The sequence below is a fragment of the Lingula anatina genome, chromosome 5 (genome assembly GCF_051362555.1).
Source record: "Lingula anatina isolate TDL-2025a chromosome 5, LinAna3.0, whole genome shotgun sequence".
Classification (NCBI taxonomy): domain Eukaryota; kingdom Metazoa; phylum Brachiopoda; class Lingulata; order Lingulida; family Lingulidae; genus Lingula; species Lingula anatina.
The window spans coordinates 13330085-13354998 of NC_141771.1; the positions used below are offsets into that span (position 1 = coordinate 13330085).

Here is a 24914-nt window from a genome sequence, read left to right on the forward strand (position 1 = left end):
ATTTAAAGCTGTAAAAATGCTTATATTCTAAACCCTTTCAAGTAACCCAACATTCGAACCATTTTCTAAGAAATCAATATCCCAGAGCCAAGCAAGTGCTTAAACACGAGGGATAAACTAGAAATGATGTCCATTTGGCCACATTATTTTGCAGTGCTCTCAGTCGTTTAATTAAACCCTGGAAGTCATATATCTACTGATTGGAATTCAAGTACCAATTTCGGGTATCAATGAGTTATCGGAGAACGTAAAAATTACGTGGTAGGGGTACGCCTTTGTTGATTGACTGTATTGTGGACCTATTTTAGAGGGGTCACTTCTGCCCAAGTGCCGTACGTCAAGACCCTTATAGTGCGCCTGCCCCACTTGCATAAGTACGATTTTTATGGTATCCGTACGAATCATTTCTTTTTATAACATAAAACACGAATTTTGCAGGAAAAAAACAACACTCAAGACAGCAAAAAAAAAAAAAAGTAGAAATAAAAAAGAATTAATTGGAAATTAGTGTTTTCATTCCTGTCACTGCCTATTTCTCTCTATCCTCTCTCTCTCTCTCTCTCTCTCTCTCTCTCTCTGCCTCAAACGGCCAATTTCTCGGTAATGCAGAAACCAATCTCTATTCTCTGTTCTTGCTCACGCTGGCATCTCGTAGTCCAAAGCAATCGGCCTAATCGACATTTGTAATAAAAATGCATCTGCACATTATTACACAACTAATTCTGGATTGAGTATAAAAAACCAGATAATGGTCTGCTGACAGCGTCAAAGTCCCAGTGAGAACTAAGATCGAATGAACACGGTCCATTAGAGCCTGACACGTTCAGAAGCTAATTCGCCTAAGCGCGTTACTATCCACACGACAAGTGTGGAATCATTAAATGAAGCTGGAAAAGCTCAAAATCGATTGGACTCTTCTTAATTTTGATCAGGGGCCTATAGTCAAATAAATTACGAATGTTTGCACTATTAAATGGGAATTGGGAATAATCCGCACGCCCTTGCGCAAGCTTTGCGCACGTATTCTTGCCTATATGTATCCTTGAAACTACTCGACTTTTATTTAAAATAATAATTTTCAGGTAATATTCTTAATTTCTGATTGTATGAATCGGGCTTTCGACTTGATGGTGTGTATTGATTTAACGATAAATTGGGTTTTCTTTAAAAACTTAAACTCCGCACAAGTGATTCCTCACAATACGCGCATTCGGTATATAAGGAGCAGCATCGCATCCTCGCAGGACATAATTTTCTAGAGGAAGCTAGGAGTTTAAGTTTAGAGCATTTCACACAGTGGCGTCGCTTGTGTTATACATTTACAGTTAGACGTCACTTAAAGAAGAAAGATGCAGAAGAAGGTTGCTGGTGTGCTCTTTGTAATGGCGGCGTTTGGCGTGTTAAAACTGGATGCCGCTGCGAAACTTCCGTGGCAAGGTAAGCTTAATTTGTTGCCTTATGTACATAGTTGCGCACTGACAAAGACGTAGACCTGGGCCGGGTTGATTTGAGTCAAAATGACATCACCATACTACATAGGAAATCATATCAGTTTAGACTCATAAAGGAACCGAATCTGACCGCGCTTTTAACAGCCACAAGTAAGTTGGGCGGCGTCAAGCTGTGTACTCAAAAGCAACGATGTCACCAATGGCACGTTATTCTCTGAAAATACGGTAGAAGAAATAGCCCGACGTGTTAAAACATAGGTGTTGCTTTAAAAAGGCCATTGACTCCGAGCAATTAATCAAGGGCCATTTATTCGGCTAGTGGCTTTTCTATTGAGATCTATGCAGCTTTTATTCACAAGAATCCCATTAGTGAATTTTATGAAGACAGGCGACGGAGAGGGCAGTTGCACTGCCAGACTGAAAGGCAGGGAGAAAAAAATAGCATCAAGAGTTAGGCGGACGGGAAAACGGGTCTTTCAATTAAGACAGACAAAAATCAGATAGTTTAAAGATTTACTGATAGAAGGACGCCTGCAGTAGGCCAGGCAGGCAGACTAACAGACAGACAAACAGGCAAATTAACTGACACACAAGCAGACAGTTAATTTTTTTTCTTATAGCTTTTTCAGTTAGAAGACTACAAGCCCACCTTTTTATTTTCATTTTGTCAGATAGCACGTTAAATTTTACATGGATATAGGAACGCGCTTTTTAAGCGAGCAAGACTCAATTCATTAGAACTGTCGCACCTCCCACTTCATCAACATGCGATTTAGTAAAATATATTACAGCATAACTTGTTATAAACTTACTTTTTTGTTGAGGATAGGTTTGCTTAACTTGGCAAATACATGCATACAATAGTAGACGAAAGAGATTTAACAATAATGGGTAGACCATAAGGATGTAAAAGAAAAAGAGCGCATTCAGAACATGTTGATCCGCGGACTAAACATGGCGGACCTACTTAAAAACGATGCCGCTACATTGCCTGATGGTCTCCCGGCCTCCACAAGTGCCATTAAATATTTTAAATCTCGGCTCCGAGGTTTAATTGCTAGGCCCCTGCAGCGACGTCCATTTTTAGTCGGCACATCAGTTAGTTCGCGGATCATCTCTTCCGAATGTGCTCAAGGTTGCTTGGTTTTGTTTGTTAGTTTGTGTCAGGGTGACCTGTTACTTTTTTATTATCATTTTGTTGGGGGGAGGGGATAAGAGGATCCTCGGAAAATGAAGGAAGGTGATAAAGCTCACTTTGTTTTTTCTTGACCCGACACTGATTTTACCACAGAGTAAAAATAACTATTTACAGTGTACAAGCGAACCTCTTCTGGTTACACGACAAGAGAGGAGGCGGCGATCTTAAAGCGACACAACGAGATGAGAAGAAGCGTTAGTCCGTCAGCTTCAAACATGAGATCTATGGTGAGTTCTGTTAATCTGTTTTACAAGCTACCGTCTAGACCGATGGGCATAGACTTAAATATAAACTGATGACATTAGCGTCGCTGGTTGAATACCGGTGTTACGCAGGCGTACTGTAGACTCTACTAACTAGCGCATACGTCACTTCCGGCCTAGTAGCAAACTTCGAGATGTACCGTTGCCAATAAATGAATAAAGTCGTTTTTTTAAAGGTGATTTTACCCTGACTCCTAAATGTTTGAAAGGGTATACGCTACGAAACATTGGCAGATCAGGAGCTCCTTTTATAGAGGGGCTGTGCTTATTTCTCGAAACTAATGTACATGTGATGTCTCTTTACCTGCCGCTGGGGAAGAGTTGCTCTCTTGCCGTCATATTCATCAATCTAAGACATGTACCAACTGACAATTTTAGGAAGTTTGTTGCTAAAGTTAGTATATGCGATGTTTCATTTTATTTCCGTTTGTAATGCAGAATCAATATGAAAACTATCCGCATCGGAGCTTTTCTACCTCCAGCTTACGGGCGTGACGACACTTCCTATATACGTCATACAGGAACCAGGAGGCACTACACAGCAACAGTTAGTTATGTTTTGGCCGATCTGCGTTCATATTACTTTGAAATGCAGTTTGTCTTTGGATAACGTGCTCTCAGATGCAACTGAATCTTGCAATGGATAAACTTCACGCTTTTCTCGGATTATCTAATGATCCCATTACAATGTACATTCCGTTTTGCCTTATCACTTTACGCCTATGTGCATATAAAGCCTACTGTACGCGAATAATTTGATGAGATATTGTGAGAACCATAACAATAACATATTGTGTTTTCTGCAAAAAAACAAAATTATATTAATTCGAAGATATATTATAAGGGATGTTTGCGCCAAATTTTTTTCCGAGAAAAAAAGAAATTTTCTTCCATTACAGATAATGGCTCGACCCGTCCCCGCATTTAGATTCCTTCTGTCTTGCACCAATTCTAATTACATAACTTACATGTAGTCCTGTAGTCCATGGCATTAAAATCTCAAACTTCTGAAGGAAAAATCGACATCGGGTAAGCTTCAGATTAACTTTTGGTGGGATTTATGGGTTTTAGATTTAAACATAAGTAGCTTTGCAAGACAATAAGGCATAGAAATATGACCTTGTATATAACTTTTGTGTAAACGCATACTTTATTGTCACTTGTTATTTATTTTAAAAAATCATTAGAGAAACATCGCACTGTCAACGAGAACATGTTTTTTTCTTTTGATGATATGAAAAGATAATCTTTCAAAAAGGTGAAAGAACCGCCCGTTTTCTTTACGTCTTTGGGGATTTAACATTGATCATAAGAGCTCGTGACATGATTTTTTAGAACTGCATTTACCATGAATGATGCTCATCTTTATCTTCTTAATCAAAAGTAAACTATAGATTTTATCTGTATATATCCACCATGATGCTGTACATTCGTGGATAACGTCTGCAATAAAACCAATTCTTGTGATGAGCATTATGCCCGAACCTTGTGAAACCGTCTGAGAAGCGATTGGCATTTATTATGATTCGTTTAAGCACATGGAACTTTATTGGAATAAACGGGCGCAGTGGCGGATTTAAAGGGGAGGGGGGGAGGGGTCAGGGGGGTCCTTCGGTTTCTGAAAAATATATCACACCAATATTCCTCTCTTGAAATTAGAATTTTGGCTAGCTAAAATATAGTTATAAACCGCACAGAGGGAACCGTTTGCCCTCCAAAACACCAAAATATTTTCGGGGCCCTTGAGCAGACTCCGAACCCCACGCCAAGGGGGCGATGGTCGGCTTCGCATCCGAGGCCTGTCGTTGTGGACCCCCCTTCAAAAAATCCTGGACCCCCCTGGGGTGGGTGGGTGGATAGGTGGGTGGAAGGCTGAGTGCCATAGCATGGGTGGTGGGGTAAGGACGGAAGGGTTTTCTGCTATTCTAGTCTTGTACGAAGTTTAAAAATCCCCAGTATCATATAATACCATATTCACTTAAAAGTTAAATATTTTGTGCTGTTGTTTCATCCCACAAAAGTCTAGGGGTCGCTGGGGTTATTCCTTCAGTGGAGGTCCGCTTCGAATTTACGAGTACGTTTCTGTTCGTGTGCGACGTGTGATGAAATAGTCTATCTTTCAGAACCCCCCCCCCCCCCTTCTAAATTCCAGTTATCGTCTCACAGTTCAATGTGCTATGACGCATTAACTATACAGAATTACGCTGATACTGGCTCATTCAGACTGAGTTTATCGCTTCTCGACCTGTCTGTATTTGATAAACAGCAATCTTCAAATCAGTTTTGAATTATTGTCTTGGTATGTGCTGAATATGACCCGATATAAAAACGATTTCTAAGTGATTGGCCGTCAAATGACCTTGTCCAGTGTGTGTCGATTATAACTGTTCTGAGATTAGACTAAATATCCCATTAGGAGTTAAATAATATTGAACATAAAATTGCCGTTTTTTATTACTTGATATTGGATTATTATTATTATTATTATCATATTTGTTAAGTTTGGTGGTCTGCTTGGTAAAATTATCTAACTCAGAGGAGTGACTCTTCAGAATTTTCTCTCACGGATGTTAAAAACATCATACGAACTGTTTATTATTTCACAAAAAAAAAGACAGAAAGAAATAGAGAGTGAGAAAAAAATTGATAAATCCTCCTCATGTTTATTCTGCTTTCTTAAGTGGATTGTTCGTCAAATTGCAGACTTATTAAAAAGGGAATTAAGTAAAAAAAATAATAAAACCTCAGACAATTAATTGCATTGCATCCTCACTACACGTCCTTTCTTACTGTTTTGTGTTTGTATAACCGTCAATTAATACCCGTAGCCTTCTCATACTTCGCTGATTTTAATCAACTCCTCGAATCTTGGCTGCGGATTTACGAGGTATTAAAATCAGGGCGCAATGTTTGTTGTAGGATTTCAATTAAGTCCCCAGACGTACTCAGTTGCCTTCTCCGTAGCAATGAACCTGAAGCTTCTCAACGTGTAACGGAAAAACGGGTAAGGCGAAAGGAAACGGGAGGACTGGGATGATATTTTAGCCTTGTTATCATTGTATTTTTTATATTATTTCTTTTTTTTTCTTTAATGTGTGTGCATTGCTAGGTGCTGGAGAAACAAGCCTACGTTGTAAGATCTGTAGATGGCTTCCATATTACCACACATTCTGTTCCCTCAAAAGATCTCCCCTCATGCACCAAAATTTAAAGATTTAGTGCCACTGTCAATAGTCTAATACCATAACTTTCATCTATGTAAAAACTAACCATGTTCTGATGATTATATAGCATAATTTACATATACACAAAATATTCAGCTATATCATTATACACGCTACTTATGTACTTGTTTGGTCATAACTTTTGTAAAAAATATGCTAGAACTAATTAAAATTATTATTATCATTCCTGCCCATCTTGCGCGAGATTTACTGTTAGATCATCGCAACAGTGACTTTATGGTGTAATTAAACAAACAGTTGCAATTAAACAAACAGATTCGCCTGTGAGAGAACTGTGAAACTAAGCACGCCTACGCCGCCCAGATTTCTTCATCATTAAATTGCCCTCAAACATGTAATATTAAAAGAGACATTCTAAACCATCAGCACACCTAACCCCGGCAACCTATGCCCATTAGGTAGGAAGTAAGCATCGGACTCCGCAGTGATTTTTCACCCACGTCTATTGAACCGTCAAAGCCCCAGGTTGACATTGCAAACAATCGTGAGTGGCCTTATGAGAAAATCATGGCCTGTGTTTTAATCTATAAATGTATGTAGGTGGCGATAACGAGCTTTATTATCAGTCTTTTAAACAGTATTATTATATCCAGGGGTGTTGGCACCTTTAAGCCATTTCGCACTTTTGTATGACATGAAAAAGTTATAAAGTATTTTAACTGTGTATTTCATTGAATAACTATAATAAAATATACAAGGAATTATTACAATGAATGTTTCCTTTAAGTATTTTTTTTTTATCTTTTTCGTCATTACGTTTTTGTTTTTATGCTTTCCTATTCCCTCTTAATTCATCATCTTATCATCCATATAGATTTATGCATATTTACTAATGAAATTGTTTTTTTCTTCGTTTGAATGAAAATTCGTTCTTTTCATTTTAATCACTCCATAATGGTACTGTTTCATTTATTTATTTATTTATTTATTTATTTATTTTCACAGGTATGGGACAACGACCTGGCCCTGATAGCCAAACGCTGGGCAAACAAATGCGAATGGCGACACGGGAATATAAAACAGGGGACGCCATACGCCAACGACTACCTCGGCCAAAACCTTTACTCCTCCACCCACCCGCCTTCGACAACCGTGGAGCCCATGAACTCTTGGTTTGCAGAGAAGAAGGACTATTCCTATGCCAGAGACACGTGCAAGCCCGGTGAAATATGCGGGCACTATACTCAGGTATGTGCAATCATATGGGAGATTTAATTGTAACTGTTGTACCGAAAATGCCTATTTTTATTTGCTATATTGTAGGCCTATACGGTCTGTAATTAGGGAGGTCCAAAAAGTCTGTGTAATATTTTGTGAAAGAACGCAAAAGCCTTTGTCCATGTTTTTTTAGTCATTATTTATTCCCACGCTCTATCTTTCCACGTGGACGTTCATTTTGATCCGAGATGTGATTTCCGTTGTCTGTTTCTCTGGGATATCTTCACAGTCATCCTTGGAAAGCCTAGCCAACAGCTTATGATTATAACTAGTTGAATATGAAACCGCATTCATGGTATTTGTCATTGCCATATCTGGCGTAGGCCTAATAGAAAAATCAGTGAAAAGGTAGGCCTACATCTAACTGAAAAGTTGATGGTTGGGTCTATTGTAGACTTTGTTCAAATGCCTCTTTACCAATTGAATAGGTTGCAGTGCGTTTTGTTCATTTGCGACAGTTTCGTTTCTGTTTTTGTCAGAGAACTGTTCTAGCTTTTCCTATGAGAAATCCAAAATGAATATTACACTCAAAACAGTTTCCTCACTCTATCTGCTAAATGTCATAAGTGTCATATATATTGGAATGTTTTCACCCAACCAAAGCGTTCCCCGACCACGAGATGCCCATAATTGTCAATGGCAACGGCTCTCGGATAACGTATCCCATCATCCCTCTGAACCACCATGCACTTGAAATGTCCATCCGCCGTGACGACTTGCACTCTCTGATTTGTGTACTCCGCGATGAAAATGAGACCGAATTTGTCGGTGCAAACGCCAAAGGGACTGTAGAGAACATGCTGTTTCCGCGGAGCGAATGATTTCACCGGTTGTGCCTGGTTCACCTCGCTTCCGTTCACTTTAGGCGCCTCCTCTTTGACAACATTTTTTTGGTCACGTGATTTACCGTTTTGGTGATGCTTCTCGTCGGAATGGGAGTCTTTTCTTTTCTTCCTCCCGAAAAGTCGCTCGCGTAGACTGCTTTGTCTTCTTATATGTTTGGTTTCAACTTTTTCAACGTGTTCAGTTGCCGGGTCTGCCTTCATGTGGACCTTGTCTATGACGTGAGCATTTGACGTCGTATCTTTATGCATCGAAGCCTCTTTTTCGTCCCCGTCGTGATGTGACGTCATCAGCGTTGCTATGTCAACGCCGTAATTATAAAGGAAGTTGCCCTCGGAGTCGAATACGGTAAGGCAGTCTTTGCCGTAATCAGAGACGATAATGCTGTCAGTGAGGCGATTCACCGTGACGTGGAACGGTTGGACGAATAGTGGCCCCTCGTCTTTGGCACCTGAAACAGATCATAAAGACAATATATTGTCACCCTCCTGTTATCTATATAGGCTTACCTCCCTGGCCTAACTGAAGGTATTTCTGATGTTTAATGGTCACTTAACCCCCCCCCCCCCCACACACACACACACACCACCACCACCACCACCACCACCACCGCCACAAGCACCACCACAAGTACACACACACACACACACACACACACACACTTTCTCTTTCTCTGGCCAAAATTCGTTTCGAAGCTAGATGTATGCATCAGTTCACCTTTAATGACATGCTCCAGCTTGCTCCCATCTGCTGAATACACGTACACACACTTCACCTGGGAGTCCGTCACTATAATGTTCCCTGGAAAATAAAATACCGAAAATGAGTCACCACGTTGTGATAGGTGAGGACACGTAGTGATGATCCAGAAATGACCGAGTTGGATTGCTACCATTGTGTTGGTTGAGAACTTAAGACCATACTATTTAAGACCTTGTCGTCTGTTTTGTGATTAACTTTGTTGTTAATAAAACTGGAACAAAAAAGACGTGAGAATATTGACAATTAGGCTATTCAATAAGTTGAGTGTGTATGTGTGTGTGTGCGCGTCAACTGTACACTTTCAGGTTTACAAATAAAGCAGCGCTTAGAAAGCAACTTAAACTTTAAACACTGACTCACTGCCGCAAAAAAAAAAAAAAAAATGTATAAATGCTCCACCCAGTAAATCCTCTAAAAGCTTGGCTCCCAAGATATGTAAAGTGCAAATATACACAACTTTTAAAAGCTGTGGTTTATTTACAGTACTTATTACAATTTAAATCATAGCAAAAAAAAAATTCTTCATTATGCCAACTTAATATTAATAATATTTCTGACAGCTTTATCTGATAAGTTTTATACGGAGATATCAGAAAGGATTCGATATTGGACAATCATCATTTCCTTAAAAAGACCGAAAGGAAAAATGAACAGGTATAGGTTCGCAGTACCTTGACTGTTGACCGCTATTCCTCTTGGGCATTTCAACTCTTGACCATGTATCGTGCTGACCACTTTGCCGTCTGCAGAAAATATTTTCACGCATGCATCGTGGGGCTCCGTGACGGCAAAATTTCCACAAGGCAGGGCCGCCACGTCCCAGGGGGTGAAGAGCTCGTCTGAACAAAGCCCCGGGGTCCGTGAGGCTGGAGAGGTCCCAACTGTCCCCGGCTTGTAAACCTCTATGCAGGGATAAGACTTGTTGACGAGGAGGACGTCATTTTGTGACGTCACACTCATGCCGGTCATCATATCTGACCGGAGGCAATATTCGGACAGCAGGATGCCCCTCATTTTCTTCCTTTTTCAAATTTGGCGATGTGCGTTCACTTCCTTCATTTAGTTGTTCAAGTGACCAGTAAAAGTACAGCTCGCAACTTATTTGAGAGTCAGTCGATTTTGTGCTTCCTGGAAAAATAACAGAATAACTAAAAATTGTGATACACCGTATATGTAAATGTTGCTGGAGTTAACATAGAGATTGTGATGTAAGAAGTCTACTCACAGCACTGACAAGAGACTCATAACGACAGGCTCGTAGCAAGGGTGGTTTGAGGGGGGAGGGGGTAAAACGAACCACCCTTTTGTTAGCAAAGGTCTTCTCTGGGTATAAATTGATCTAGCTATACCAAGGCTTCCATGTAAAAGGTACTCTTTTTCAGAAAACGCCCCCCTCCCTTTGTAATTGTTTTGAAATTGCTGGGTACGGGCCTGTAACGATGATCATCGAATATGCAATGAGAGAGAGAGAGAGAGAGAGAGAGAGAGAGAGCGCATGCACATATACACAAGTACACCCACATCCTAAGTAAGGCATACACTCACCTTGTTTTCATGCGCGCTAGGCCTATATTCAAAAGCTTTACCTGTATATCCAACCCAAACCAGCTGTTGCACACTACAGCGCGCTGATAACGTCCCGTTTATGCAGGCACGCCCCCGTATCAGACAGGTTAACAAGCGTTCACGTGCACGTTTTAACAGTCAGAGCTAAATGTCTCTGCTATCCTTGACGCGGTGAGAAAAGATGCTGAGAAATGCCATTACTTCCTGGATCAAAATATTGACAGTGTCGTGACTGTGACTGAACCCAGGTGTGTGTAGTTGGATACAGAGTCCTTCAGTTAGGGTTAATAAGTGATTTAGAGACTAGTCGCTTAAATGGTGACACGTTATCAGTTGGCTTGTTATCTGTCATCTGAACAGCGGTGAACTAGTAACACTTATACCGCTATACCTGAACAGTGAGGCATCTGATCAACTGCCTGATACCATTCATCGTCACGTGTCTTTGATCCAAGTCCAAAAGTCAAAACCCTTCAATAGGTAGACAGGAGGCCAACGGGGCCTTCATGCATACGCACCATTGTGGACAATTCCGCTCGACTCCACAGAGCCAGATGTATTTTTCAGTCTGGATTAGGTGAAACTCCTAGAAAAGTTCCACGATTTCCGTTACTTCCACCCTCATGTACCCGGAATCCCAGAGATTACTGGAAATCAGTTTCTGCACATGTTCCCAGCGTGTAAATGGTGGATGTTATTTCCCATGTAACTCCCATGCACATATATACCACTTCCTACTATAATTCGTAGAATTGAAATATCTTAACCCAGTTAAGCCAGGTACCTTACAGATAAACACTGACTCTAACTTAGGCTAGATTTGTACTATATACCCTTAATATAATGAATCACCTTTCGTCCCACAGTCGACTAAAATGGCCGTTCACATTCATGTGCCTCTATGTGTTTGCCCCTGTATAGATTGAACCATAGTACTACTTTGTAACGCCCAATATACCCCGCCAGTCAAAAAATAATCGATGCCAATATTTGATGTGTCTTTTAAGTGCCTTTCATAGTTAAAGAACTGTGGTCTTTATTCTGTACGTTTGCGGGTCTATGGCATTATGTCATAGTTTGTCTCTTAACCAAGTATTCAATTTTGCTGTCATTCTAGTAAGGCCCTTTTATTAGTATGATAATCAATTATAAATACTACGTGCCTGCGCATTTTGTTACAATAGGATTTGACCTAATTGTGAGTGACAAAGGTGCGTATACAAAATGTAGGGCGATTGGGTCGATGTTTCTTTATCTGAAAAGGAATGGGGAAGTTGGGAGAGACATAAAAGGATAATTTTGACTAGGGTTCTACCAAGGAGTTATAACTGTTATAACTCCTTGGTTCTACGCACTACCGTTGTCACACATTGAATTTTGTTCCTCGCTTACACACTTTCAAAGTACCGTCTAATTAAATGAAGTATTTTTTAAAGATTAGGTATCATTAGAAATAAGTTATATGTAGAGAAAGAAGACACTTGCACACATTTTCCAGTTTAAATCTTTCCTCTGAAGGAAAACACGAATAAATTTTCAAATAGCTGCCCCTTCGACCCCTCACTTAAAAAAATTAAGACAAAAAAAAAAAAAAAGAAAGAAAGAAAGAAAAGAAAAGAAAACTTGCAAAATGTTATTGAACACAATAAGACTAACTTGTATTGATTATACTTTATGGCCACTGTCCACTCTAGTAACGCTTTATGAGGCGAACAGATTGTTGCACATCAAAAATGATTGATTTAACCTTTAGGTCTTGGTCGTTAAATACGACAATAATTTGGATTAATTGGATTATTAAACCGCACAAAGCAAGCTCAGTTGAAGTACTTAACTGTTGCTGGGCGTCGTTGCTCAAAGCGCAAATACTCCGTGGAAATACCGATCTCAGTGTAAGAACACTGGGATTTCTATCCTTTAAAGTAGATACTATGAGAAAATGTGATAGTCAACGCATGAAATTCATACATTAATGTTAATGAACTTTAAATATTACATCTTAAGGGTGTATTCAGAACAAGATGGTCCGCGTACTAACAGATCCGCGGATCAAATGTGGCCGATCCACTTTAAAGCTTGACGCATAACCCCCAAAAGACACTTAATAGATTCCCCGCTATAACTCCGCGGTAAGCTTTCAAGTGAGTGGGCTTGATTTGTGAATGTGGCCTTATTTTTTGTTATTTATTTATGACAGTGTGTCAAAATCTCAGACAAGCGATCTCAGGTAACAGTGATCGGCAGGGCGATGACGCAGTTGCTGTGCAAAATTCCTCTCCGGACAGAAATGTGCCCAGTTAGTGAATAACTAGACAAATATCCGTGAATATCTAGTGAAAAAAGATTTACTCTGTGACCCTGGTAGAGTGTGCATGGTCACTAACTTGAAAGTAATAGGGATACATTGTTATTGCAAAAATCTAAATGGATCAGATTGTGAATCGGTCTTTCGACATTATTTCCCCACTGTCCAATGTCAATTACATGTCTATTTCATTTATCCATTCAAAGTAAATCATTGCACGGAACAGATAAAATAGAATTAAGACCCTTTCAATTAAAATGTTTTCTTGAGATAAATTATGTACTCGTCAACACTTAATTCTTTTACATTACACTTATTTTGTTTCAGCTTGTATGGGCCAACTCGTACCGCTTAGGCTGCGCTTTCAAGGAATGTCGACGAAATTCTCCGTTTGGAACCTCGAAGTGGTACTACTCGGTGTGCAACTATTATCCTGGGTGAGAGGCTCATTGACAATGGAAGCGACATCCTTTGTGTTTTTTGCTTTTTAAATAGATGTCCCAACGGAAGAGGTCCTGTTTCCATCAGCTTTGGTCTGTCTGTTTGTTCATCTGTCTTAGAATGGATAAGTAACCCCAAAAATTTTTTGAGAATTCTTGAAGAAAAGTTTTCACAACAGACATTCATTTAAGAGATGACAATTTTAATTTAGTTGCCTTTTTATTTTTTGAAGATTTTATTGCTCTTTTCTAAGAGGGAGGCCTGTGCCTTTGGAGTGCTGTTTAGTTTTATTTATTCATTTTAATTTATTGATTAGATACGTATCTTTATTAAGATAATAAAATAATTCAAACCCTACCTTGATGGAACAGGCTGTGAAAGCACAGTTGGCCTGACAGCAGTCTCAGAGCTTCATATCAAAACTTTTCGTGATACGAAATCTGAGATAATAAAACAGCCTCCTAACGTAAAAAATTGTGCAAGAGTACATTTTTATCTATTATTTCAGTGGAAACATCATAGGAAGAAAGCCCTACAAGACTGGAAGACCATGCAGTAAATGCGCAGCACAGGGAAACACGGGAGATTGTGTGCAGGGATTGTGTGGTACTGAGAAGTCATTTTAATATTCTGGATATTCAATGACGGCTCCACGAGTTTGCCATAAGAATTTGGGCAGGGAAGGGGGAAAAGTGGGCGTACATAAATAATAAGCAATTTTGCCCCGATTCATTCCGAAAAGTTTTACCCCTCTAATATATAGGGCACAGGGGTGGAAATAGATACGTGTAGGACTGTGTAGTTTCGTTTTGATCCTTACTTTTTTTTTTTTTTTTTTTTTGGGGGGGGGGGGGGGAGTGGGGCTGGGGGAGGTGGCAAGCGGTGCCTCAAAAGCTAAGGGAACGGAACATGACATATGTGCCCCTCTCCTTATTTCTTATATAGGATATTTGATCTAAATTTCTATTTGATTAAACCACTATTTAAACTGGTGCAATATCAATCAATGCCATGGGGTAAATTAAGGAATCGTTTTATAAAAACACTACCGAGTGACGCTTGGTGGTCTTTATACATGGCAGTTATTGGTAGTTTGTCTCTACTAACGCAATGACCGTGTCTAATATGCTTGTTCTTGGTCTTGCTAAACCAATTATATATCAAATAGTTCCTGTTATTTTGCAGATTGTTTTATTAAATTTATCATTTATTAATTTTTTCTTGAATAGACATTGTTTACACTACTTTACAAGTAATTCATTTTTCAATTCTCTCTCAGCCACTACCTACCAGTGTGATCGTGAACCAGAAAGCTGTGGTATGTTATTTATTTATTTATTTATTGCTACTTTTGAGTTTCTCGGAATGTGTTATATAAATGCGGTTCAGTATTTAAAACTACTTTCATTACTGTGCGAAAACAACTTAGCATAAATTGTCCAGAATAGACACACACACACACACACACGCAGTCATTTTTCGTACCCTGGATTTATCCGTGTACATGTCAAACCATCATTTATAACCTCCTTTCTAGGTCTTGAAAACACCTGCGGCCGTGTCATCGAGTGTGACAACGGCGGAACCCCTGACTACGACACCTGCGGCTGTCGCTGTCCCCCAGCCTTCGGCGGAAGAACGTGCAGAGCAGGTATGATGCGCAATTACCCATTACGAAAAATATCAAATTTGATATTTATGCATCGGATATTGAACGATGGGCCTTTGCTTGTTTTTCGCCATTTAACAAGCCACGACTCAATGCAATTATCCTAGAGTTTGAATTATTCACCTTTCTCTCTTTTTTTTTTAAGTTGTATGCCTTATTTCAAACAATGTGAAGGTTTTAAGTCATTGGTTGTCACTTCGGGAAAGTTCTTTCTTATATCTTTCTTGATTATAAAGTATTTGATTTACATATGAGCTTCCTATATGTTTTCATTTACAGCGAAGTGTTCTGCGGTCTATAAGTGTCAAAATGGCGGGAAGTTTGATTACGATTCCTGCACGTGTCAGTGCACAGAGTTTTTTGCAGGAAGGACGTGCGAGCGAGGTATGAGTTTACACTGATTCATTTTATTACTTTGCTCAAATGAGTTATAAAGACTTGGCTTTAAGACAAACATGAATATCTTAACCGTATTTTGTACTTTGTCATATTGCGCCACATATAAAATTGAACTTGCCGTGTGTGTGTGTGTGTGCGTGTGTGTGTGTGTGTACAAATATACATAGGTATCTTTATTGCAGACGAGATCAATATTACTTTTTTTTTTGGTTTGAACACATTTAGACACATGTACATGTATTCAAAAGCAACCACGCGACCTCAGGTGGGATATACATTTCAGCAACATTCAAATTGATTTTGATAAACGATGTTTAATTACATACTGAGTGCCAACCAATTGCTTCCAGCCGAAAAAGAAAAAAGCGAAGACGACCAAAAACGTGTGTCCTAATATTTTTCTTGTTTCTTTTCTCTGCCCTCCACTCTTTTTCATTTCATTTTCTCTTCACTTAATTCATCTAGTTCCATGGACACAGCGAAATTCTCTCTCGTGACTTGCATGTCGGATTCCACCAATCGCTTTTTTGGAATAAAATCGGCCTATCCATTTTTTCATGTTATCAGTGCTTTACATTTATATGGAAGATAAGTTTTTGCACGATTTTTGCTTTTAGAAGAGAGCGTTGATGACAATGACATTTTATCCTCTAAAATCAGCCCATTTCTTTAAATGGTTGCATTTATTTTTCCTGTCACATCAACAAAACGTATTTTCCCTGTGAAGTGGAAAAGGGGGAAATGCAAGTATCCTTTCGCTTGATTTTAGTTGAAAACGGGAATTCTAAAAACGTATATTATTTATAGGATGCTTTAATTTTTATCTCATTATTGAGGTAAAAGTTAGGATCGAAAAATCTACCAGTTAGGCTGGAAAAATTCTTTTCGTGTTAAAATCTTTTCGACGGACCATCTGCATATGGAAAAAAAGATACTTTGATATGCATGGATAAATCATATGTTTATATGATGTTCTTTATGTATCTTCTAATACCAGGTGCATGTTTTATTATATTTAGACTGTGACATGCATGTTTTTACATATTTTACCCGTTATATCTCTTTTTGGTTGTATAACTTCATACGGCCCTATATTGAATGCTCTTTTTTTAAGAAACGAAACCTGATGCGTTATCATTTATATAAGGGAAAATGGATTTAAGTTTATATAATCATCTCTGTATTTTTAAGTTAATCTAAATTCAGGGGGTTGAAAAATGATGTGCGGATTTTAAAGTGATCGAAATTGACACTAGTAAGTGACTGAAGCTTAGACACTATCAATGGAAATATTTTTAATGCAATTTGATGAATAGTTCTCACGCAGTTTGAATTACATTACCAGTACAGTGAATAACAATCGACTTTCAGCCAAATGCAGCGAACTGGGTCAATCCGGAAAGGACGTGTATTGGTGCTCCACGGTCGGTCCGGAATGGTGCCAGCCAGGATTCCATCTTGTAGGAGAACCCGAAGACCAAGAGATTCGGTATAAGTACTGCCCCAGGAAATGCGGGATATGTTAAAGTATTTGGGGCGTGGTCGAAGCAAGGATCACGATCTGTGAATTATATCAACGTGTGATTATTGTGAAGTTGTTGTGCTAATCTCCAGCTGCAGCGAATCGTAATTACGCTGTATACAATATCCCTGGAAGAACAGTTTCTCTAGACAGTGTCTGGTTATTTCATTTTTATACAATGCTGTTTTGACTGTCGTTGTGAACACATCCTTGTAGCTATAGCGTGATATCAAAATGACAGCTAAATGAACTACTTTTGCCACCACGAATTTTCTGGGATAAGCTAAGGCGTATAAGTAACGCAATATTTGCGCGAGTGTAAAAATATCGACACATAAACTGCCGACATGTGATGCTGTATATCTATGATTCTACCGGTATAATTATAGTTTTGACGTATATATTCATGTGATATTTTATATTGTGTTAATTTTCATTGCTGTTTTGATTAAAATGTGTATTTATTTCTTTGAAAACGTTTCTGTGTCATTTCAAAATACATGTTCTTGACAGACATCGAAATATTGGAGGTAAACAATTTCGTTTATCAACTTGAAGAAAAAAATATTACTTCATATTCATAACATGACACAGCTGATGAAATTCTCTTCTCACATGCTTCTACCATTTTTATATAATCTAGTGCTTGTGAAACGTGCTGAAATTGTGAAATTGAAATTGTGAATTTGATTGATATAGACTGAACTGTAGAATCCTACTATAGGACTATGCATGTATTATCAAGGAAAATATGGATTGACTTTCCCCTTGGCCGAGAACATACCCACATGATACTCGGGTGTTCGGAAAAACAACAAGATATTCATGAAATCACAAAAATAAATAGAGAAAATTTTCTGAATCAACAGCGGAATACTTAGTGTGCCTTTAGCAATATGCAAACTATCCGGGTTACCGCTATACGCAGGCATCTTTTTAAACCACCGACCGCAAAACAGGTAAAATCACAGATTGTGTCTGGCTTATTAGTAAGTATATTGAAATTTAAACCGTGTAATCTCCTAATGACGGGTTTCGTTTACCAAGGCTCACGGAGAGAAAAATGAGAAGACAACGTGCTTTGGTCTATGTCGTCGGGCGTGATCAGTTTGATGATGTATTCACGCTCTTCTATCATATTTTGCTGAAGAGGTGTTTTTCGTTATCATATTTGTCATTTTTTCATCGTCGATAAGGTGAAAAATTGAAGAGATCGTGAACAAGTATACACATTGCATTTTGTGCATAGCATGAAGATTTTAAACTGCTCCAATTGTTTTCAAAACATATTGGTAAATTAGAAGGCAAAGTTTGTCTGAATAATACCAAAACCAGCTTTATTCCCTTATCAGGCATATTTTGAGAGTCAGCTCCGTTCTCTATATGTTATTCAATTGTCCTGTGACGATTTACACATTATTGGTTATAGATCTGATAGTTTTACAACTACATCATACGAATTATCAAACTTTTAAAACTCACAATGTTCGTGAAACTTCTGCATAGTAAGCAGTTATTTTTCTTTGAAATCTCAACTCTTTCCCCTAATGAAATGGACCTTTTTATCTTTTTTCGTAATCACTTTTTTGTTAAAGCCCTCATTAAACTTTGATGTCTGACGCAAATGGGCTTTAATATTTCAAAGCATTATTCCTTTTGTTCTTTTCCACTAATGCAAACAATAAATTTACCTCTGAAAATTAAGCTACGTTTTGTTCAAATCTTTGAAAATCTGAGACGGTAATAGCTTAACAAACTTTGGGTGGATGGGTGGATTTTGAGTCTTTAAAAGCGGCTGTTTAACAGGGTTATACAAATAGCGCATTTTGCACAGCAAAGAGCTTTGTGGTGAAACAGTGCAGACAGAGATCTTGACCGGTGCTTGCCCAAGAGTTGTCACTATGAAGATTGTCTTCCTACACATTGTAGTAACGTTACTGTTTGTTGGCCTTGAAAAAGGTAAGATCCCTTGATTTATGGTTATCAGATTTATTGGTTGATTGGTGATTCATTGATATGTTTATTCATTTTTACTCAGTTATTTGTTCATCCATTTCTTCATTTATTTACTTTTTAAGTCATACTAGCTTGTAAATCTGCTTTTATAGCTTTGTCTAAATCAATTAATACCGATGATGGAGAATTTCCATTTCAATGGAACATTCATACTTCTATTTTTCATTGCTTTTTCCCAACATCTTTTTTCCCCAAAATAGTCTTTAAAAATGATTTATTTTGTGTGCAGGCACATGGCAAGTATATTCGAACCCAATACCGGGCGAGCGGTTCTCTCCCGAGGGTGGTAGATTTCCAGACAGCGGGGATCTCACGGAGAGAGACCCTGGTTACGTTAACGTCGAAAGGCTACTCAGTCGAATTGAGAAGCCCTCTAAGCCAGGTGATGAAGGGAGGGGGATCATACAGGGTGGAGGAGTACCGGCCAAGGGGCTGAACCGGATCCTACTCGATCGACGTGATGGTGGGGTGCTTGATGAGGAAACTCTAAAGAAAAAGCAACTGAATGAAGGCACTCGTGACAATGTCGACTTCAAGAGACTGTGTACGGCTTACGAGAGCGTGATTTGTGCTTTGAGGTACCTTAGCCGCTGAGAAGAAGAATCTTACCGTGATGACAGTAGATATATTTGAATGACATTTTCAATCTCGGTTTCTACATCCGCGTTGGACATTAACTAGTTGGAGACATTGTTTAATACCCAATGCTTAATTAACATAATTCTATATTCATTGCAACTTATGCACCGGTATGCACTGGCAAATATGTACAGTATGACAACAGAATAAGACTAAACTACAAAACAAAGACACCAGGCTATCATAATAATCTCTTTAAAGAAAAGTTTCAGCACTGTTCTATTGAGCTGTCTCTCTTTGACTTCCAAAATAAACGTGGTCATCGCAACGAAAGTGCGCTTTTTTGCACGTCTTACAAATTTGACAAATTTCTTTGTAACTGTCGATATTAAAAAGTGAGTCTTGTTACTTTACCATTGGCACAAATAATTTTCATAATGTAAGCACATTGTGGGGAAGTGACGCATATCAAATTGGCATAATTTGACACTTCCAAAACTAAAATTAAGCTAAGGGTAGCCGAAATAATGGACAAGGAAAAAAAAGACAGATGTAGGTTTATGTATTTTCACCAAATGTAATTAAATGAAAATAAAAAAATGTTCACTGCAAACCAGATGAATCATTAGGTCGGTATGGGATTAAGAAGATAGTTAAGGGATCTAATTGTTATGAGATGCTATGAAAACTAAGTCATTGAAAATGATAAAGCAAGAATGGTAAAGCATCATTGCAATAAAAGGCAAATACATCACTAACAAAAGTACAAATTCATCTACTGTACTTTCTATTTTTTGTTATTTTAGACACAAAAGGCAGTTCATCATTCATAAACGCGTGGCCTAAAAAGCCAATCTATTTCACGCAATCAACAGATGCGTCACTGCACGCTTCGCCATCTTTCGCGTTAGATTATAAGGGTGTGTTCCCGTTGAAACTATCGTACTAGGTAGATCACGAAGATTGTCGCTGAATGCAATCAGATTGACTATATGACGCCTCCTGGAACCGCTAGGGGTAATTAACTTCCGTGCGCGTTCGGTCGCACTCTAAACGAAATGAAAATGCTTCCAAAGGCCAAGAGCTCAAGATAAGGCTAACACTTCTAAAGTCCCCAGAAAATTTATTTCTCAAAAATATCTCGATCAATAGAAATGGCGTCACCGATGTGTGGCGACCCCCATTTCGTGCTTGTGAAACAACACACATCCACAAAACTGAATATATACGATGCTGTGTGAGGTCAACATCAACCCAAGGAAAGTTGAGCAAGAGTTTTAGGTATGTGGGTCCTTCACGCTGATTTGTATCGTACTAATCAATTTATATCGAAAAACATTGCCAATATGATACACCCTTTTACAGACCGGTGTGAAAGGAACTGCAGTCCGCTAGGAACCGTCGTCAAATTCCCAATGCTTCGTACTAGTACCTTTTATAGCTGATATTTGTCCCATATACTGCCCTTAATACTTCCAGTGAAACGTGACACAGAGTCCCCCATTATAGAGAGTCCGCTTCTCATTCATTTGTACAGGTAAGTGTTTGACCCACGTAGGTCAAGCTAACCCTAACCATTACAACTAAATTGAGAGCAGACATCTTGTTTCACGGACCTTTAGTTTCATTACACCGGCTAGCCTTTACCTGTGCTAATCATATTGGAACCAGAAATTCCTAACCAAGGAATACCATTCTTTTCACACTTGTCCGTTTCTAAATTTCTTTAGGTAAAGATCACCGAGAAGTCTGCATTTCTGACTTACATATATATCTGTTGAAACTTCGTCTTATAATCACTAATTTTATATGACTAATATAAAATACAACGAGATACCACACGCACTGAAGATGGAAGGCCTACAGAGACAAGTTTCAAATTCTTGAAAACAGTTTTGCATTTCTTCTCTCGGAGAAATGGTACATTTTACATTCTTTACTCCTTCCCTGCAAATGAAAGTTGTGGCATTTGTTCCACGGCATTATAATAAAGGATTTAATGGATTTAACCAGCAATGCATCTTGATTTGTCAAGTTCAAGTTACGTGAAAGAATCAAAGTCGTCTGGATAAGATTTAGGTATATGTCATGGTATTGGCTCTGCAATCTGATTAAAGTACCACAAACTCAGAAACCAGGGCCTCCTAAAACTGTGAAAATCCATAACCGAAACCGAAACAAATAAAACGATCAAGTGCAATGTCCTGCAGACGACGAGCTATTTCCCTCTTAAATGCTCTAAGCGACAGAATACATTTTCAAAAGCGGTGCAATATGGTTTGTTTGTCTTTTGGCGCTTGTGAAACTCCGAAAGTACATCAATGTCAAGGATGAAGTGGTCACTGCGCTTGCGCCGTGAAGACTTCTGCGTAGGATCGTGGTTATCACGTGCTGTTGTTCCTCGAAAAAATTCGGTGGTAATTTGAGGTGGTTTCTTGCTCACGGTCCATTTCCAAACCGCTCTGTCAATTTTGTGCTTCGATAGGATTTTCGGCATGAGGGTATTTTTAAGCGGTAGTGCTGCAGTCGGCAAAAGTGCTAAGAATTGCCAAAAAAGTACATTATTATTATAAAACATTCATTTCTTCCAAGGGAACATAAACTATCGAAAAAAATACAAAAATATTTGTAGTCAGTGAATTTTGCCAATTATTTTTTTATTAGTTATGCTTTTAATACAACTTTTATAATTGTTCCAAGCCTTATACTTTTTAAACGTGTTATTGAAAACATCAAATAACTGTATAAAGAGCTTCCGGGAGCGCATCCATTCGGCGAAAATTACCTTTTGATACAAAGTTAGTGTATCAAACAATCTTCTGTTAATTTTAAAAGGGTGTGCGATATTCTCTTGATCCGTTAAAAATTTGTCACTGTGAATTTGCTTTCAAGAAATTACTTCTGAACCTAACCATGAAAATTATCATCCAAGCATTTACGTAAAAAGCAAACGCAAGATATTTGTATTGGGTTTCGTTGTCTACTGTCAGTTTTTCTTTACTTTATTTTTTACGTTTCCTGTCGTGTTAAATGTAATATTTTGGGGTTTATATCGTCACGGGACGAAGAGCATTGAATGAATGAATTACAAAACACATCTATTAACCTTCATGTACGTTTACTTACCGCTAAAGTAAATCACGAAGACAAACGCTATTGCAAAACCTGGCAGGACACGCGCTGGCATTCTGACGCGGAATTTCCTTCTTCCTGAGCGGCAAGACAATCACTGTACCTACTTTTTAGTGAACGTGGAATATGGCATCGAAATAAATCATCACTTATATTTGTTATGATATTTCCGGTCTTAATATGATTACGATAGCACGTGAGGTTGGTTTTCTATTACCTTTCTAAAGATTCGTCTCAGTGACGCCAATAGGTATCATGTAAGGTGTATTGTCACATATTGTATTGCTATCACAAGAACTTCACTTACATTGATTAAAATCGCAGCCAAGACACGATTCGACCATAATTCCAGGAGGTTTACTCCCAGTCGTTATCAGGGACAAAAAAAAAAATATATATATATATATATATATATATATATATATATATATATATATATATATCCAGACATACTGATGTCATCTTATGTAAGGCGCACTGAGAGTGTAGTGCGTTTACAAGAACAAAACTCAAGTTTTGTTTCTTTTTTCTTTCTTTCTTTCTTTCTTTAATCGTAGTCACGAAAGTACAGTTAAGAGGGCTTTTTTCGTTTAAATTCATAATAACCTGATAGTCACCACCTCAGTGGGAGTCCACCTCGGCACAGCTTCGACTCAGTCGATGAAATGACATCAAACAGAATGGTTTATAAGCCGGGAAGGCAGGCAGGCGTTCCTTGGACGGAATGTCATGTAGGTTTAAATCCAAAATATCAATGGTTAAGGCAAGGGTTTTGATACGGAGGTGAAGCAATGCACATGTAAAACAGTAGGCCTACATGACTTTTTATATAATACATGTACACTGTATGTAGGTCACAGTAAAGGAAATTGCTTGATTTTGTCTCCTTTCCCCTGATCATATACTGTTTTTGACTTTTATTCACGTTGATTTTATTATATTTTACTTTTCTTTTAATTCATATATCTTAAGTTCAATTGATTGATAGAATCGGAGGAGAGAACAGGAAGATCCTTCGTAGCAGATGGAGAAAACTGTCAGGTGTGCCCACGTTAGAATTTTCCATTGATTCACCCACAGAAAGTAGCCCAAAGTATGACTCACGGGAAAACATTGTTTGAAACGCTTGCATTTGTAGCCATAACACATGAAGTCATGAATGTAAAATTAATATATAGGAATAAATTAACTAACGTTGTTAAAACTGCAAGCAAGATTATCGGACAGGATCTCCCCAAGCTGTATGATATTTTTAAAAACAGAATGGAGAAAAGAACTGGATACACGATGAAAGATTATTCTCACCCAACATCATCACTTTTTACGTATTTACCAAGCAATAGTAGACTGTTAACTTTTAAAGGCAGTAAACGCTTGAAAAAAAAAAACAGATTTTAACCAAGTGCAGTAATTTGATCTCAAAACCAAATTCCAAATTTATCTATTGTATTACTTTTACTCTATATATTATCGAACTCCAAAAGGAAAATTATTTCCGATTTTTATAATTGGCTAAATAAACTCTTATCTCTCTTATCCCTTAGAAATAAAAGTGAAATAAACATACAGAGTAATTTTGATTTTGCTTTATATATCAAGTTCATTAAGTGCCCAGAGAATTTGGAAATGTATGTTTGAACCTTTTTTTATCTGCACACTTATGTCTACCCTCCTTCCGTTTTGAACTTTCCTCTCCAGTTGCTTCTGTTGTCTTTACCCTCAAGTTCTCTTCTTCTTCTCATCAAGAAGGTGTTTATGCCAATGTTAAGCCCATTCAATTTTCTCACATTTATAACCCTCTCTCTCTCTCTCTCTCTCTCTCTCTGAAAACACAATTACCAATAACAGACATTGCGACAGTAGGACAAATGTACATTTTAACTTACATGGACGTTTAGGTAGTGGTTCAAATATTTGATTGTTGTTAGTGAAAGTGATTTCATAAATTGGAAATGTAAGTTGGTGGCCACGTTGTTGCCAATGCAATTAAGGTTTTTGTTCGAATCACTACAAAAATTACGGTAGGCCTAACAGTTTCAATCCATCTTGAAACTGTAATGTTAATTGTCCGTTCCAACTCATTAACATGGACAATTCAAATTAAAATAACGCGATATTCACTTTCACTTATAGTAGTTTGGTTATTTGGGAAGGCAATAACCAACCAATCTCAATTCTATGCATATTTCGAATCGACCCATATTTGTAGTAAAGTTTTGATAAGATTGCGTTAGATGGGATACTTGTGTCGACACTGTCTCAACTAGCACAATGTCGACACAGTCGATCTAATATCCAAGCGGAT

General features: G+C 38.2%; 2 protein-coding genes across 2 annotated transcripts; one reads left to right on the top strand and one right to left on the bottom strand.

Moving 5' to 3' along the window:
* Nucleotides 1–1139: 1139 nt before the first annotated feature.
* Nucleotides 1140–17362, top strand: LOC106164268 (cysteine-rich secretory protein 2). Its single transcript, XM_013542128.2, has 9 exons — nucleotides 1140–1437; nucleotides 2764–2876; nucleotides 7103–7345; nucleotides 13179–13288; nucleotides 13801–13898; nucleotides 14572–14610; nucleotides 14830–14943; nucleotides 15241–15345; nucleotides 16732–17362. Exons 1-9 carry the CDS (start codon nucleotides 1350–1352, stop codon nucleotides 16884–16886), a joined length of 1065 nt encoding a protein of 354 aa, XP_013397582.2. The 5' UTR covers nucleotides 1140–1349; the 3' UTR covers nucleotides 16887–17362.
* LOC106164267 (uncharacterized) lies at nucleotides 6973–10943 on the bottom strand. Its single transcript, XM_013542127.2, has 4 exons — nucleotides 10526–10943; nucleotides 9652–10108; nucleotides 8936–9019; nucleotides 6973–8669 (listed from the first exon to the last, which is right to left on the bottom strand). The coding sequence occupies exons 2-4, from the start codon at nucleotides 9992–9994 to the stop codon at nucleotides 7945–7947; spliced, it is 1152 nt and encodes a 383-aa protein (XP_013397581.2). The 5' UTR covers nucleotides 9995–10108; nucleotides 10526–10943; the 3' UTR covers nucleotides 6973–7944.
* Nucleotides 17363–24914: the final 7552 nt, after the last annotated feature.

What these genes read in the sequence shown, in the direction of transcription:
- LOC106164267 (XM_013542127.2), bottom strand. Translation starts at nt 9,994, where the DNA reads ATGAGGGGCATCCTGCTGTCCGAATATTGCCTCCGGTCAGATATGATG. An exon ending in AATAGCGGTCAACAGTCAAG is followed by an intron (nt 9,020 to 9,651) that starts GTACTGCGAACC and finishes TTTATTTTCCAG; the next exon opens with GGAACATTATAGTGACGGAC. An exon ending in GCTGGAGCATGTCATTAAAG is followed by an intron (nt 8,670 to 8,935) that starts GTGAACTGATGC and finishes GATCTGTTTCAG; the next exon opens with GTGCCAAAGACGAGGGGCCA.
- LOC106164268 (XM_013542128.2), top strand. Translation starts at nt 1,350, where the DNA reads ATGCAGAAGAAGGTTGCTGGTGTGCTCTTTGTAATGGCGGCGTTTGGC. An exon ending in CGGAAGAACGTGCAGAGCAG is followed by an intron (nt 14,944 to 15,240) that starts GTATGATGCGCA and finishes TTTCATTTACAG; the next exon opens with CGAAGTGTTCTGCGGTCTAT. An exon ending in AGGAAGGACGTGCGAGCGAG is followed by an intron (nt 15,346 to 16,731) that starts GTATGAGTTTAC and finishes ATCGACTTTCAG; the next exon opens with CCAAATGCAGCGAACTGGGT.